The 12,499-nt window shown below is 47.1% G+C and overlaps 1 protein-coding gene across 4 annotated transcripts in view; it reads right to left on the minus strand.

The window, feature by feature from the left end:
- The window catches only part of PIK3R6 (phosphoinositide-3-kinase regulatory subunit 6), a 70,764-nt gene that overhangs the window by 27,733 nt on the left and 30,532 nt on the right, over positions 1 to 12,499 (minus strand). For all 4 annotated transcript variants that reach the window (XM_042841210.2, XM_008163823.4, XM_042841211.2 and 1 more), the window contains exons 3-4: positions 7,912 to 7,995; positions 4,103 to 4,194 (exon numbers count right to left, since the gene is read on the minus strand). In XM_042841210.2, coding sequence (XP_042697144.2) covers positions 4,103 to 4,194; positions 7,912 to 7,995 — 176 coding nt within the window. The remainder of the gene's footprint in view (positions 1 to 4,102; positions 4,195 to 7,911; positions 7,996 to 12,499) is intronic.

Here is a 12,499-nt window from a genome sequence, read left to right on the forward strand (position 1 = left end):
TCTCCCTTCCCCCACACTCCTGCCACACATACCCCCGCTCCTTTACCCGATCTCCACAGAGCGGGGGGAGAGGGAGGGGAAGAGACACAACAGCGCTCAGGACAGAGCAAGCTCGCTGGCAGCAGCTGCTGTCTCAACATGCTGATCTACTTAAAAAGGCAATGTACTTATAGTGGGGTCAGTGTACTTAAAGGGGCAATGCGCGTCTCTCTCTCTCTCACACACACACACAGTGTGTGCCTCTGTGTCTCTCTGCCATGCTGTCTCCCCTCCCTCCATTCCTGCTGCCTTGTAGAGTGTGAGGCTACATTAACAACGTGTTAACCCTTGAGGGCTCAGCCAAGTGCTAGTTCATGATTTAGCAGTAAGGCATTCCCTGGGAAATATCCCACCCTCTTCCACCCTCTGACTTCACCATCTCAACCAAGCTTCACGATCATCATTGCTGTGTACATAACGCCCCCCCCCCATTTACATTAATTCTTATGGGGAAATTGGATTCGCTTAATATCGTTTTGCTTAAAGTAGCATTTTTCAGAAACATAACTACAATGTTAAGCAAGGAGTTACTGTATTGGGATTCAGGCAGCTTTGTGTGATGAGCTTGTTCCCCAAGAAGGGAGCAGGGAAATGTTTTTAACAGAGCTGATCAGGATTATTTTTAAACTGAAAAATGGCTACAATGTAAAATTTCTGGTTAAAAAAAAGGGTTTTCAGCAACTGAAAACCAAAGCACTTTGTTTTTTTAGCTTTTCAACCCCCTCGGCCCCCTAACTTAATGCAAAATTGATATTTCCCATGGGAAGTTCTGCTTACACCAAAAAATAACCATTTCCCATTGAGAAAACTTCTTGATGGAAAATTTCCAGCTAGCTTTAGTTTCTGATCCTGCACAGCAGAAACAGAATACGGGTCGCTGCATCAACCCCTGCAAAGCCAGCTGGACCAGAGCAGTACGCAGCAGACCCACCATAGCTCTGAGCCCTGAATAACCAATGCCCGGGCTGCCAACCCTCAGGGGTTCAAAAGAGAAAATTCCCCAGAAAAGAAACAGATTTACAGGCCTGTCGCATCTTACGCTGGGGTTACGTTCCACAGTCAGTGCGTTAAGCGAAAATCGCGTATAGTCAAAATTACATTGAGTGTAATGGCGGGCGGAATCGCCCGCACTACAGGTACAGTATTAAAATTGTTATTTTTCTCTTTTGTTTTTGTTTTGTTTTGCCGACCGCGTAAAGCTGAAATCGCGCATGTTAAATGCGCGTAAGATGCAACAGACCTGTATTTCGCCTAGAAAGTCACACAGACCCTAGTGCCCAATGCAAGTACAACACCCTGGCCTAGTGTGAGTGCTAATGTCTCTGGCTAATATCCTGCCACAGCAACCATCCAGTCTGCTGCTATGGGCCAGGTACAGGAGTTCCACCCTTGCTTAGACAGCAAGAGCTTGTGCTTTTCCTTGCTCGAGAGCCCAGGTTTGATCCTTGCTGCGAACTCTGGTAGCTGTGATTTGCAGCACTAGTGCAAATGGCATAACAACCTGGAAGGAGCAGTGACTCTGTGTGTCAGCTGAGAAGCACAAAGTCAGCTGCAGCCACATCAACAGTCAGGTGTACAACTCCAGCTGACCCCTCTCACGTTACACCTCCCCAGCTCTCAGACATTTCCACACCTTTTCATTCTCTGCTTTCCCCTGCCAGCCTTCCCTTGGGAGACCAACTCAGCAATGGTGGTGGAGGGGAACAGGAAGCACACCTAGCCTCTGCTAACGGAGAGGGCTCTGCTCTGATCACTGAGATAAGGTGCCTGCTGCATTCACTCTGGGAAGCAGCACGCGGTGGTTTGTGTTTCAGACCGAGACCTTTATTTTATAAGCAGAGAGCCAGAACCCAACCCTTGCTAAAGAGATGGCATCAAGTGTCAGTCAGCCAGCCTAAGCGACTGCAGCACTGCCAGTGCCACCGCAACATGACCATGGCACGGAAATCTGAGCTTATACACAGAGATAAACACCCGGAGCCAGACTGCGGGTGTGTGCGTGGGTGGGTGCAGGCGGACAAGCAGATGCAAAGGATTTCTGCCCCCTCCTTCCCCTGCCTAAGGCCTTGTGGCTGTCAGAAGGGCAACAAAGAGAAGGGGTCTATGGCCTCACTCCATCTCTGCACCAGCCTGCAGAGCAGACAGAGAACACCACGGGGAGCAGCCTGCACTGCCCCCCAGCTCAGGAGGAATAGCCCTAGAGCACTGCCGCCCAGCCATGCCCCTAGCACCCTGGGGCCCCCAAGCCAGGGCCTGGGAGCAGCTCTGTACTGGCTGGGGAGAGCTCCATTAGGGAGAGTAACCTCTGGGGCATTTCCACCCACTTAAGACCCCTTGACACTGGTCACACACATTTATTACCAGTATAGCTATTTCAATTAGTGGGGTGTTTTTTTAGCAATACAGATTTTCTGGTACAGTCCCTAGTGCGGATGCAGTTATACTGGCATAAAGGTACCTTATATTGATATTGCTTATTGGTCTTCCCTACAGAAATAAGCTAGACCAGTATAAGGCACCTTTATAGCAGTATAGCTGCACCCGCACTGGGGCGAGTGGTACTGCTTTAACTGCCCCGGACTAGTTAGAGCAGTACACCTTTTGTGTGTAGACTAGGCCTCAGTGTCACTGAGAATCTGGCCGAGAGGCTTCAGCACTGCACAGAATGGGCAGGCAAAGGCCCTGGAGCTGGAGGTGGGGTATCTGAGTAACATAAGGAGAGAGGATAATGGCCGCATAGTAGGGCAGCATGCCAGGTCCAGACAGTCCTGGGGAGGGCTAGGGGTGCAGGAGAGTGTAGAGCAGCTAGATTATAAACGGGAGTCACAGTGTGAGATGTTATAGGTATGCTGGGCTTTGTGCCAGAAGATGAATATAAGAACATAAGAATGGCCCTACTGGGTCAGACCAAAGGTCCATCTAGCCCAGTATCCTATCTTCCGACAGTAGCCAATGCCAGGTGCCCCAGAGGGAATGAACAGAACAAGGAATCATCAAGTGATCCATCCCCTGTCGCTCATTCCCAGCTTCTGGCAAACAGAGGCTAGGGACACCATTCCTGCCCACCTTGGCTAATAGCCATTGATGGACCTATCCTCCATGAATTTATCTAGTTCTTTTTTGAGCCCCCCAAAAAACAGGAGGTGAGGAAAAACAGGAGGTGAGATATTGGGGTTTCTCAACCTCAATAAGTTGGGGAACTGGCATACAGTCTATGATCTGATCAGCAGCCTGCTTGTGGGGAGAGGTGGTGATGTGTAGGTCAAATGGGTGGAGGGGAAGGTCTGTGATCTAGGCATAGGTGGGCCCTGACACAGAATAGTCATATAGCTTCTTGTAGCACCTTAATTCTAAACTATCAGACATTTGTCCTTTAACCACAGCACTGTATTTCCAAATTCAGGTGACACCAAACAAATCAGGTCCTTGTGATAAACTTGATGAGCAGCTGGAGGCCAGGACGGGGCAGTGTGGTGAATCTGCTAAGGGTGACTCTCCCACTGCTCTCCTCCTCCAGCCACGGGGGGAGATAGGTCATGGGGGCTAGGGAGGAGGTTCCATGGTAATTGAGAGGGCAGCTGAGGTCCCTGGGAGGAGCGTGGTGGAAGGCAGTTGGTGGATTGGTATCTGGACCCACCCACCCGGCTAAGTACTTACAGAGCTTCCCCGAATTGTGGTGGTCACAGCATGCCACCAAATTACAGGAATGAGGCTGGTGACCACACACCCTCCCTGGCAACAGAGGAACTATTGCAGGGCAGAAACACAGATCAGCCTCCACAATAATTCCATCCTCCACTGCCCCCTGGTTCGGCCATCCCAGGCACTGAGCTGTGCAGTTAACATCTCCGTGCTCAGAGTCAGAGCTCCAGAGACGGCTGGGATCTTCCTTCCCAGCAACATCCATAACAGCAGGAAGAGGTTGCTCCAGGCACAGAGCTGGCCTAGCAACCCAGTCAGAGATGCCATGCTAAGGAGGGCCATATAAAGCCATAGTGAGATGGGTATGCTAGACACGATTCGGTACCAGGCACCGATGGCAGACCTTGCTCTTTCTTCTTACCCTTTCCAGCTCTTTCACCAGGATTTTAACCAAGATGGCGCTGTTGAGGGGATTCCGATCAATTTTCTTATGCAAGGTCCAGCGCAACATCCCTGTGAGACCAAGAACAAGGGAAAGGTCATCCAACAGAAAGCAGTACTAAGGAGGGAGTGCACCGTGGTAACTAGGGGTGGCAACTAAGCCATGAGACCTGAGTTCTATGCCTGGCTCCACCACTGACTTAGGGCATGTGCATTCTTGATCCTGCCACAGCGCAGGGGGCTGGACTTGATTCCTTCTCAAGGCCCCTTCCAGCCTTATGTTTATATGATTCTGTGATTTTTGCTGGTATAAGCTGCATCTTCTCTAGGAGTTTTTGCCAGTTTACAGCTTGTAACTATAACCAGCAAACCCTTTTAAGTGTAGACAGGCCCTCCATGGGGAAGTTTACTGGCATAAAGATACTGGTACAAATATACCGCAATAGCTATACTTGTAGAACTCGTCATGTGGACATTTATTCTGGAATAAGTTTCAGAGCGGGAGCCGTGTTAGTCTGTATCAGCAAAAACAACGAGGAGTCCTTGTGGCACCTTAGAGACTAACGCATTTATTTGGGCATAAGGTTTCGTGGGCTAAAACCCACTTGGGGGAGCTATACTGCTGGAATTATAGTGGTGAGTTTCCCCATGCAGACAAGAAACCTTTAGTTACAGCAGTGCAGTTTCTGTGCCTGGATAAGTCCCTGAGCACTCTGACGGAAAGTTATAGTCCCAGGGCTTCAACGGAAGCCTCCCACACTTAACACTGCACACATTTCTCAATGGCGAGAGATAAGAGATGCTATCTCTGAGCCATCGCCTTAGCCTTGGCAGCGCTGTCAGTACATGAGCACATCAGAGCCGGAGAGCTGGTAGCAGTGCAGAGTCTCGTGCCAAGGGTAGTATCATCAACCCCAAGCAATCAAAAATCATCAGAAAGTCAGATTTTTTTTAAACCACATGATTTTTCAGCCAGGGATAAATAGTGGATTCTTTTTATTTGCTTGCTGGGTTTTGAGCCATTAGCTCGCAGTGGGGTTCCATTTCCTACCCTTTTCTCTGCCATCGTAATGGCTGGAAGCTGACTTTTTTAAAACAATTGTAGCAGAGAGTCTCATGGCCATTTCCTGATCCCAGGAGCTGGGGCTCTAAGCAAAATGACAGATATCGTGAGACTTGAAGCAGAATCATGGGAGTTGGCAACACTTTAGCATGTAAGCGCCTGGGGCAGGGACGGTCATTTTTACTTCCCCTGGTTTGTGCAGCACCTAGCATAATGGGGTCCTGGGCCATGACTGGGGCTCATAGGTGCTACAGATACACAAAACAACAACAACAACACTACAGTGATGAAGAGATGACTATGCACACACCCTTTGCTTGGTTACAGCTGGTCTGGTCTTCGTTTTTAAATGAAGGCTGAGACGCCCCAGTCACAGAAACCAAGAAACAGCAGGCTGCCTCCAGGCATTAATTCCAATCTCCGAGTGACCGGGGCCAAGGCACAAAGTGGGTGTGGGGGGGGGGGGGCGGGAGTCAGACCAAAGGTCCATCTAGCCCAGTATCCTGTCTTCTGACAGTGGCCAATGCCAGGTGCCCCTGAGGGAATGAACAGAACAGGTAATCATCTAGTGATCCATCCTGTCGCCCATTCCCAGCTTCTGGCCAACAGAGGCTAGGGACACCATCCCTGCCCATCCTGACTAATAGCCATTGATGGACCTATCCTCCATGAATTTATCTACAAGGGTGCTGGAACAATTTGCATAGTGGGGGTGCTGAGAGCCATTGAATCAAACTGTAAACCCTGGAGATAATGGAAACCACTTCAAGCCAGGGGGTGCGGCAGCACCCCCCACACCCTTAGCTCCAGCTCCTATGTTTATCTAGTTCTTTTTTGAACCCTGTTATAGTCTTGGCCTTCATCAAACATGCCCCATGGGGCTGGCCAAACAAAACTGCTTCCTCACGGCTCCAAGGCAGAAGCCACTGCATAGCAAAGATGTGGGTTTGGTCAGCAACAATAGGATGGCTCACCAGCAGCCTGCCCGCCAGGCTCTCCCCATGATGTTACAGAACACGGCACCCCCTGGCAGTCCTGGTCTGTAACTGGCAGCAGCATCCCAGAAGACAAAAGGTCACAGCACATGAGGGCTCCATCTTGATCCCAGCAGAATGCCACCTGGACCCAGCTGCGACACTGCATGCTGGGACCTGCGGTCTCCATTATAGAGATGAGGGCAATGGGAATGTGCAGTGGGAATGTGTAAGAAAATGAGGCTGCTGGAATATTATCAATAAGGCACCGGACAGGGCAGTGATTGGGCCCCCACTGGCTCAGACTGCCGGCTTGAGATGTGACGGCATCCTTTGTGCACCTTCCCAAGCAGCAGCTGGGAATGTCTGCCCCATGCGTCATCTAGTGGCAGAATTACACGTACCCGTTTTGATTGACAAACACTAACAGACAGACTCCTGGGGTCACACTGTGAAAGCTGCACGCGGAGATTGTAATGGTCTTCATTTTCCAAGCAGCTGGCAACGATTAGTCATGGAGCCAGATTCTACTCTCAGTCATGTTAGCACCAATCTGGAGTAACTGTGCTGACTTCTGTTACTCTGTCAGTAACAGATTAGACTTTGGCCCATGGCCTAGTGGTTACAGCAGTGCACTGTGAATCAGGACTCCGGGGTTCTATACTTGATTCTGTCTCTAACAGCAAACAAGATGCTCTGGCTCTAAGCTTCATTTTACCTTGGTATAAAACAGAGATGATAACGCAGGCCCGCGTCCCAGATGAGACGGGTGTGTAATGATTTCATGGTAAAAAGCCCTTTGACATCTTTGGAAGGAAGGGGCTACAGAAGGGCAGAGGAGGAGTATTATTATTATCATCATCACATCTCTATACAGATTCATTGTCTATCGAGCATTCAGATTACCGTGGTTGCCGTCACACAGACTTTGACATGCTAACTGCTGATAACGTACAATAGCAACAAGGAGAAAATCCACATCTTTCAGTTTTGCAGAGATTGAGGATTCATTTAGGATAAGATCTAATTTTAATTAATGGTAACATTGTGCATCTCCAGCAAGATCTATTTTAATTTTAATTCAGGCTGCCAAGGCTCTGGAACCCAGTTGTTTGACTGACAGCGTAGGGTTTCAACTCTCCATAAGTGGGGCACATAAATAGCCCCATTCAGCTGAGGAGCCCAAAGCATTTTACAAAAAAGGGTTTTGTTCCCATGTTACAAATGGGGAAACTGAGGCACAGAAAAGTTCCGCGAGTTGCCCAAAGCCATGCAGTGACTCAGCAACGTAGCTGGGAATGAAACCCATGATCTCTGTCTCTCAGTGTTCTGGTCTAATCATCCAGCCCTGCAGATTAATGAAGGTTATTGGAGACCTTGTGCTGAAGGAGAATGGAGGAGGTTGGCTAGAGCTGCTTTGGAAGCATCATACAGAGTAGCTATAGTGAAGGCATAAGAAGATTTCACAGTAGGAAAAATGGGTGCCCAGAACCAAAAGTTGGTTGAAAATTTTAGTCCCTCTGGGACCAGCGTCGCAAGCCAAGTGCACACAAGGAGATGAGAACGATGTAGAGCATCTGCCAGTGATTCAGTCTGAGTGCGGTGGGAGAATACTCAGCCACCGATGTTCTGGGACCTCTGATCCCAACAAAATCAGAACAAACAGCCAGGGCAGTCTCTGACACTGACCTTGTCTGAGGCACAGAGAACAGGAGAGAGACTGCCAGGAAGCTGAGAGAGGGCCTGTCTTACCTCGCTCACCCTGGAAGGCATGATGGTGTCCATCGAGTTCTCGAAGGAGGGCACGCACGCTGCGCAGAATGTCTGACTCCACCTCTAGTGCAAAGGGAGGAAAAGGATATGAGCAACCAGCACAGCTCTGCTGTAGTTGGGTAAACACTGGAACGTGGAACAGACCAGTTCACTGCATAGGCATAAGGGGCTTACTTTGTATCACCTTCGTTTAGGGTAGGTAGAAAGTGCCACAATTTTACAAAGGTTATGGAACTGGGGAACCCCGGAGATGGTCTCAATAGACTAAGGCCAAAATGTTCAGACATGGTTACTATAGCTAAACTGCTAAATCCACACTGTGAATTTCCTGAGCCATACAGCAGTATAAGAAGCAAAGGGTCTATACAGAGTTTTTGCAACAGAAATTCTTCACAGAATTGTTGAGAGTCCGCAGGAAAAAAATGATTTGGCCACAGACCATCTGTAAACGAAGAACGGAAGCTCCTTCACATTCTGGTATAGCAGTAGCTTCCATGGAGCAATGCCGTTTGGCACCAGCTGAGGAGCCGGCCAGCAATAGGAAGTATGGTCACCATGATAACTGCTCAGAATTTGGGGGTGGGCTGGAACAAGCAAAAAAATGTTGTTCAGACAGAGTTCAGGTTGTAATACATTGTAGGGAACCTTGTCAGAACGGTGTCGTTAACACATTTGATATTTGAAAGTCAGGAAATTTAGAGTTAAGGTTCTTTTGGAAATCTTAACTCTGTTCTCCTCACCCTACCCTTATGCCTATGTCCTTCAGGCACTGTGTAGCCACTACACTTCAGATAAAAGATATACACTCCTCACTTAGATTGGAAGCTTTCTGTGGGAAGGACTATCTTTCTCTTCTGTGTTTGCACAGCCCCTAAAACAACAGGGCTCTGCTCCATGATGAGCTGGCACTGCTAGGCAATAATACAAATAATAATAACCACTGTACCGCCCCACTCTACTGAGTGAAGTACAAACTCTCTCGCCCACCATATAGGAGCCAGTGACATTCAGCATATTGCCTGTTTCCTTCCATTTATGAGCCAACCCGCAGACCCACCTTACGACTGAGGTCAAGAAACCTGTCACATATTACCCTCTATGTACAAATAACTCCCCCCACACACTCACAATTCCACGAAACTTGTCCGAGCTGTTCAGTCATCATTCCATATAAACCACAAACTGCCTTCCACTCTAAAAACGAGAAACATCACCCTCACCATCTTAGTTGCCTTCCTGACACGTTTCTGAGACCGCGACACTCACAGACAGCTATATGTTGTGCTCAGCCTGGCACCATCCACCCTGCACATACTGGTCTCAAACCTTCAGAGAGCCCCATTTTCCTAGGCAGGTTATAAACACAGAGGAACCATAGAGAAGCAATGAATTCCCCTTGGACATCTCTCTGACACATACAGAACTAAGGGCCATGATAGAGGGGGCTCTGTAGGGAGCAACCCACAAAACAGCTAAGTACAGGAGAAAGACTAGGCAGGAAATCTAGTAATCAAGTTAATAATCAAGGAACTTCCAGGAGGATAGTAAGTTTGGACCTGCTGTTCTGTGTAAGTGTGTAAAAGTAATAGGGTGGGCCAAGTGTCTGATTCAAAGACCACTGGAGTTAACATGGAAAGATTCCCATTGATTTCAATGGGCTTTGAATCAGGCCTTACAGCAGCAAAAATTCAATCAAAGCCCAAGCTCTCTGCTGTTCTAAAATCAGTATGTCAGTCTGACAACTGCAGACCAGCTTCCAGGGACTTCGTGAGTGTCATTAATATCTAGATCCAATTTGCTGAGAGCTGGGAGAAGGCAGGCATGGAGAAAGAAGAGAAATAGCCTTCAGATGAAACAATTAAAGCTGATTTATTCCATAGCTGTAAAAATCCTGCTCCAGGACCCCAGAGGCATCTTGCCTTTCTCTTCATTACAATAATCCATTAATTAATTAAAAAGAGATAATGCATTAAGATAATGAAAGATAATTCAGATTTGCATTGTTTAATTCTTTGCAAAGGGCCTTTGTACTTTCTCTCTCTACAGGAAGATGCATAAGGGAGTTTGCAAAACATTCCTTGACTCGGAATACAACAGTTTCATTCTCTTAACCTGGACCGTAACATGCGCATCCAGTTCCACTGATATGGACTGAACTGCAGCCTGTGATGACCCTGGAGGTCTATATTTTACATTATGGGACTGAAAGCAAGTAGCATTCCCACCTTCTTCCTAACAGAAATGTACACACAACCTGGCCAAAACTGACCATCCTCTTGGGATTTCCTGTATTATTAACTTCATTACCAAATTTCCTGCCAAATATGCAGAGTGGATTTTGGCAGGCTGAGCACAGTGTGCAGGTGTAGGTGTCATGGTCTCAGAACCATGTCGGGAAGGCGACTGAGATGACAGTGACAGTGGTGTTTCTAATTTTTAGAGCAGAAGGAGCCTTGTGGTTTATGTGGAATGAATGGTGACGGACTGTCTGGGACAGGCTTTGTGAAAGAAGAGTCGGCGTGGTGGAATTGTGAATGGGGAGGGAACTATTTGTGGTTTGTACGTACATGAAAATGCTATGGTTTCCTGACCTCAGTTGGAAGGTGTGATGGCTCGTAAATGGAAGGAATGAGGCAAAATGCTAAATGTAGCTGGCTCCGATGTGGTGGGGGAAGAGAGTTCGTACTTCATTCAGCAGAGTGTGTTGCTGTACATTGAGGACTTCATCATAGGCCTTGTCTGCGCACAAACTGTCATCAGTTTAAGATATGTTTGCACTACAGCACTGCAGCTATGCCGCTGTATGCTGTAGGGTAGACACTTGCTATAGTGATAGAAAGGGTTTTTCCATTGATGTAGTAAATCCACCTCCTTGAGAGGTGGTAGCTAGGTCAAAGAAAAAAATCTTCTGTTGACCTAGTGGTGTCTGCACCAGGGCGTAGGTCGGCTTAACTACATCTCTCAAGGGGGAGAATTTTTCACCCTCCTGAGTGGCATAACTAGGTTAACTAAAATTTAGGTTTCAGAGCGGTAGCCGTGTTAGTCTGTATCAGCAAAAAGAACGAGGAGTACTTGTGGCACCTTAGAGACTAACAAATGTATTTGGGCATAAGCTTTCATGGGCTAAAACCCACTTCATCAGAGGCATGCAGAGGAAAATACAGTAGGAATATATATATATATATACACACAGAGAGAGCATGAAAAAATGGGGGTTGCCATACCAACTTTAACAAGACTAATCAATTAAGGTGGGCTATTATCAGCAGGAGAAAAAAAACTTTTGTAGCGATAATCAGGATGGCCCATTTCAAACAGTTGACAAGAAGGTGTGAGTAACAGTAGGGGAAAAATTAGCATGGGGAAATAGTTTTTAGTTTGTATAATGACTCATCCACTCCCAGTCTTTATTCAAGCCTAATTTAATGGAGAGTCAGATCCCTGGACATTTCAGGCTGAGTTTTTCGAAAGCTCTCTAATGGGATCTGGGTGCCCGATTCCCATTGAAAATAAAATGTCTGGGAATCGGGTGTCTCTGTCCCACATTGGCAGTTGGCAAACATTCCCATTCTCCTTTCCCCATCCATTTACCCCAGAGTGGCTACAGGGCACTTCGGTTAAGGATGCCTCTGTGAATTAAGGCCTCTTGAATTAAGGACTTTGTTGATAAGGCCACTTGAGCGAAGAGAGAGAAGGTGGGTGAGGTAGTATGACTATCTCTACCTCCCGTATGGGTGATAGACCCTCACCGTTTATCGACTGTGTCCTGATCCCGCCCACCGGTTACCCACCCCTCATTGGGGACATTGCAGTGTGTATATACTATGTGTGCTGCCCAGCCCCAAAACACCAACATACCCCCATACTCTGTATGCTACCCCCAATGACCAATAACTTACGCTTCAAATTTTCTGTATCGTTTATTTCTTTTAAATATTCTCTAATAAAATTTAAATCTGTTATTGGACCAACAAGACCAAAGCTTGTCTCTTTCACTAACAGAAGTTGGCTCATTAAACATGTGATGTTATATGATTAAAATATGACCATATAGATCATTGTTGCTACCACTGTTATATAATTGCATAATAAATCTTGTACAAAGTATGTCATGTAAGGTGTCAATGAAAAGGTTATTGTTTGCTAAATATGATTATCCTATTTGTACGCATGCATAATTTTTATATCTAAAGTTATGAATATTGCCTATATACCTGTATTTCAAATGTGTTCGCTTCTGTGGTCACACCCACAAGGCAGCTTACTTCTAGTCTGGCCAACACACTGTGAAGGGACTATTCAAGTTGAATGGCCCATCAAAGAGCACTTAACTCACAATGGACCATAGATGAGGCTTATCCCTACCTGATGGACCTTCCTGTGGATGTTCTAGCTAGAATATGGGTAACAGTGAAGCATGCAAGGGCATGTGACTAGATCATGTGACATTAAATTCCATCTTGTTACCAGTATTTTTCGACAAACTGTGCTGAGGGCTTTGTTTGGGACAGTGAAGTTCCCTCCACATGGCAGAAGCTATAAAAGGCCCTGGAAACATCTCCATTTT

The sequence above is a fragment of the Chrysemys picta genome, chromosome 12 (genome assembly GCF_011386835.1).
Source record: "Chrysemys picta bellii isolate R12L10 chromosome 12, ASM1138683v2, whole genome shotgun sequence".
NCBI classification, from domain to species: domain Eukaryota; kingdom Metazoa; phylum Chordata; order Testudines; family Emydidae; genus Chrysemys; species Chrysemys picta.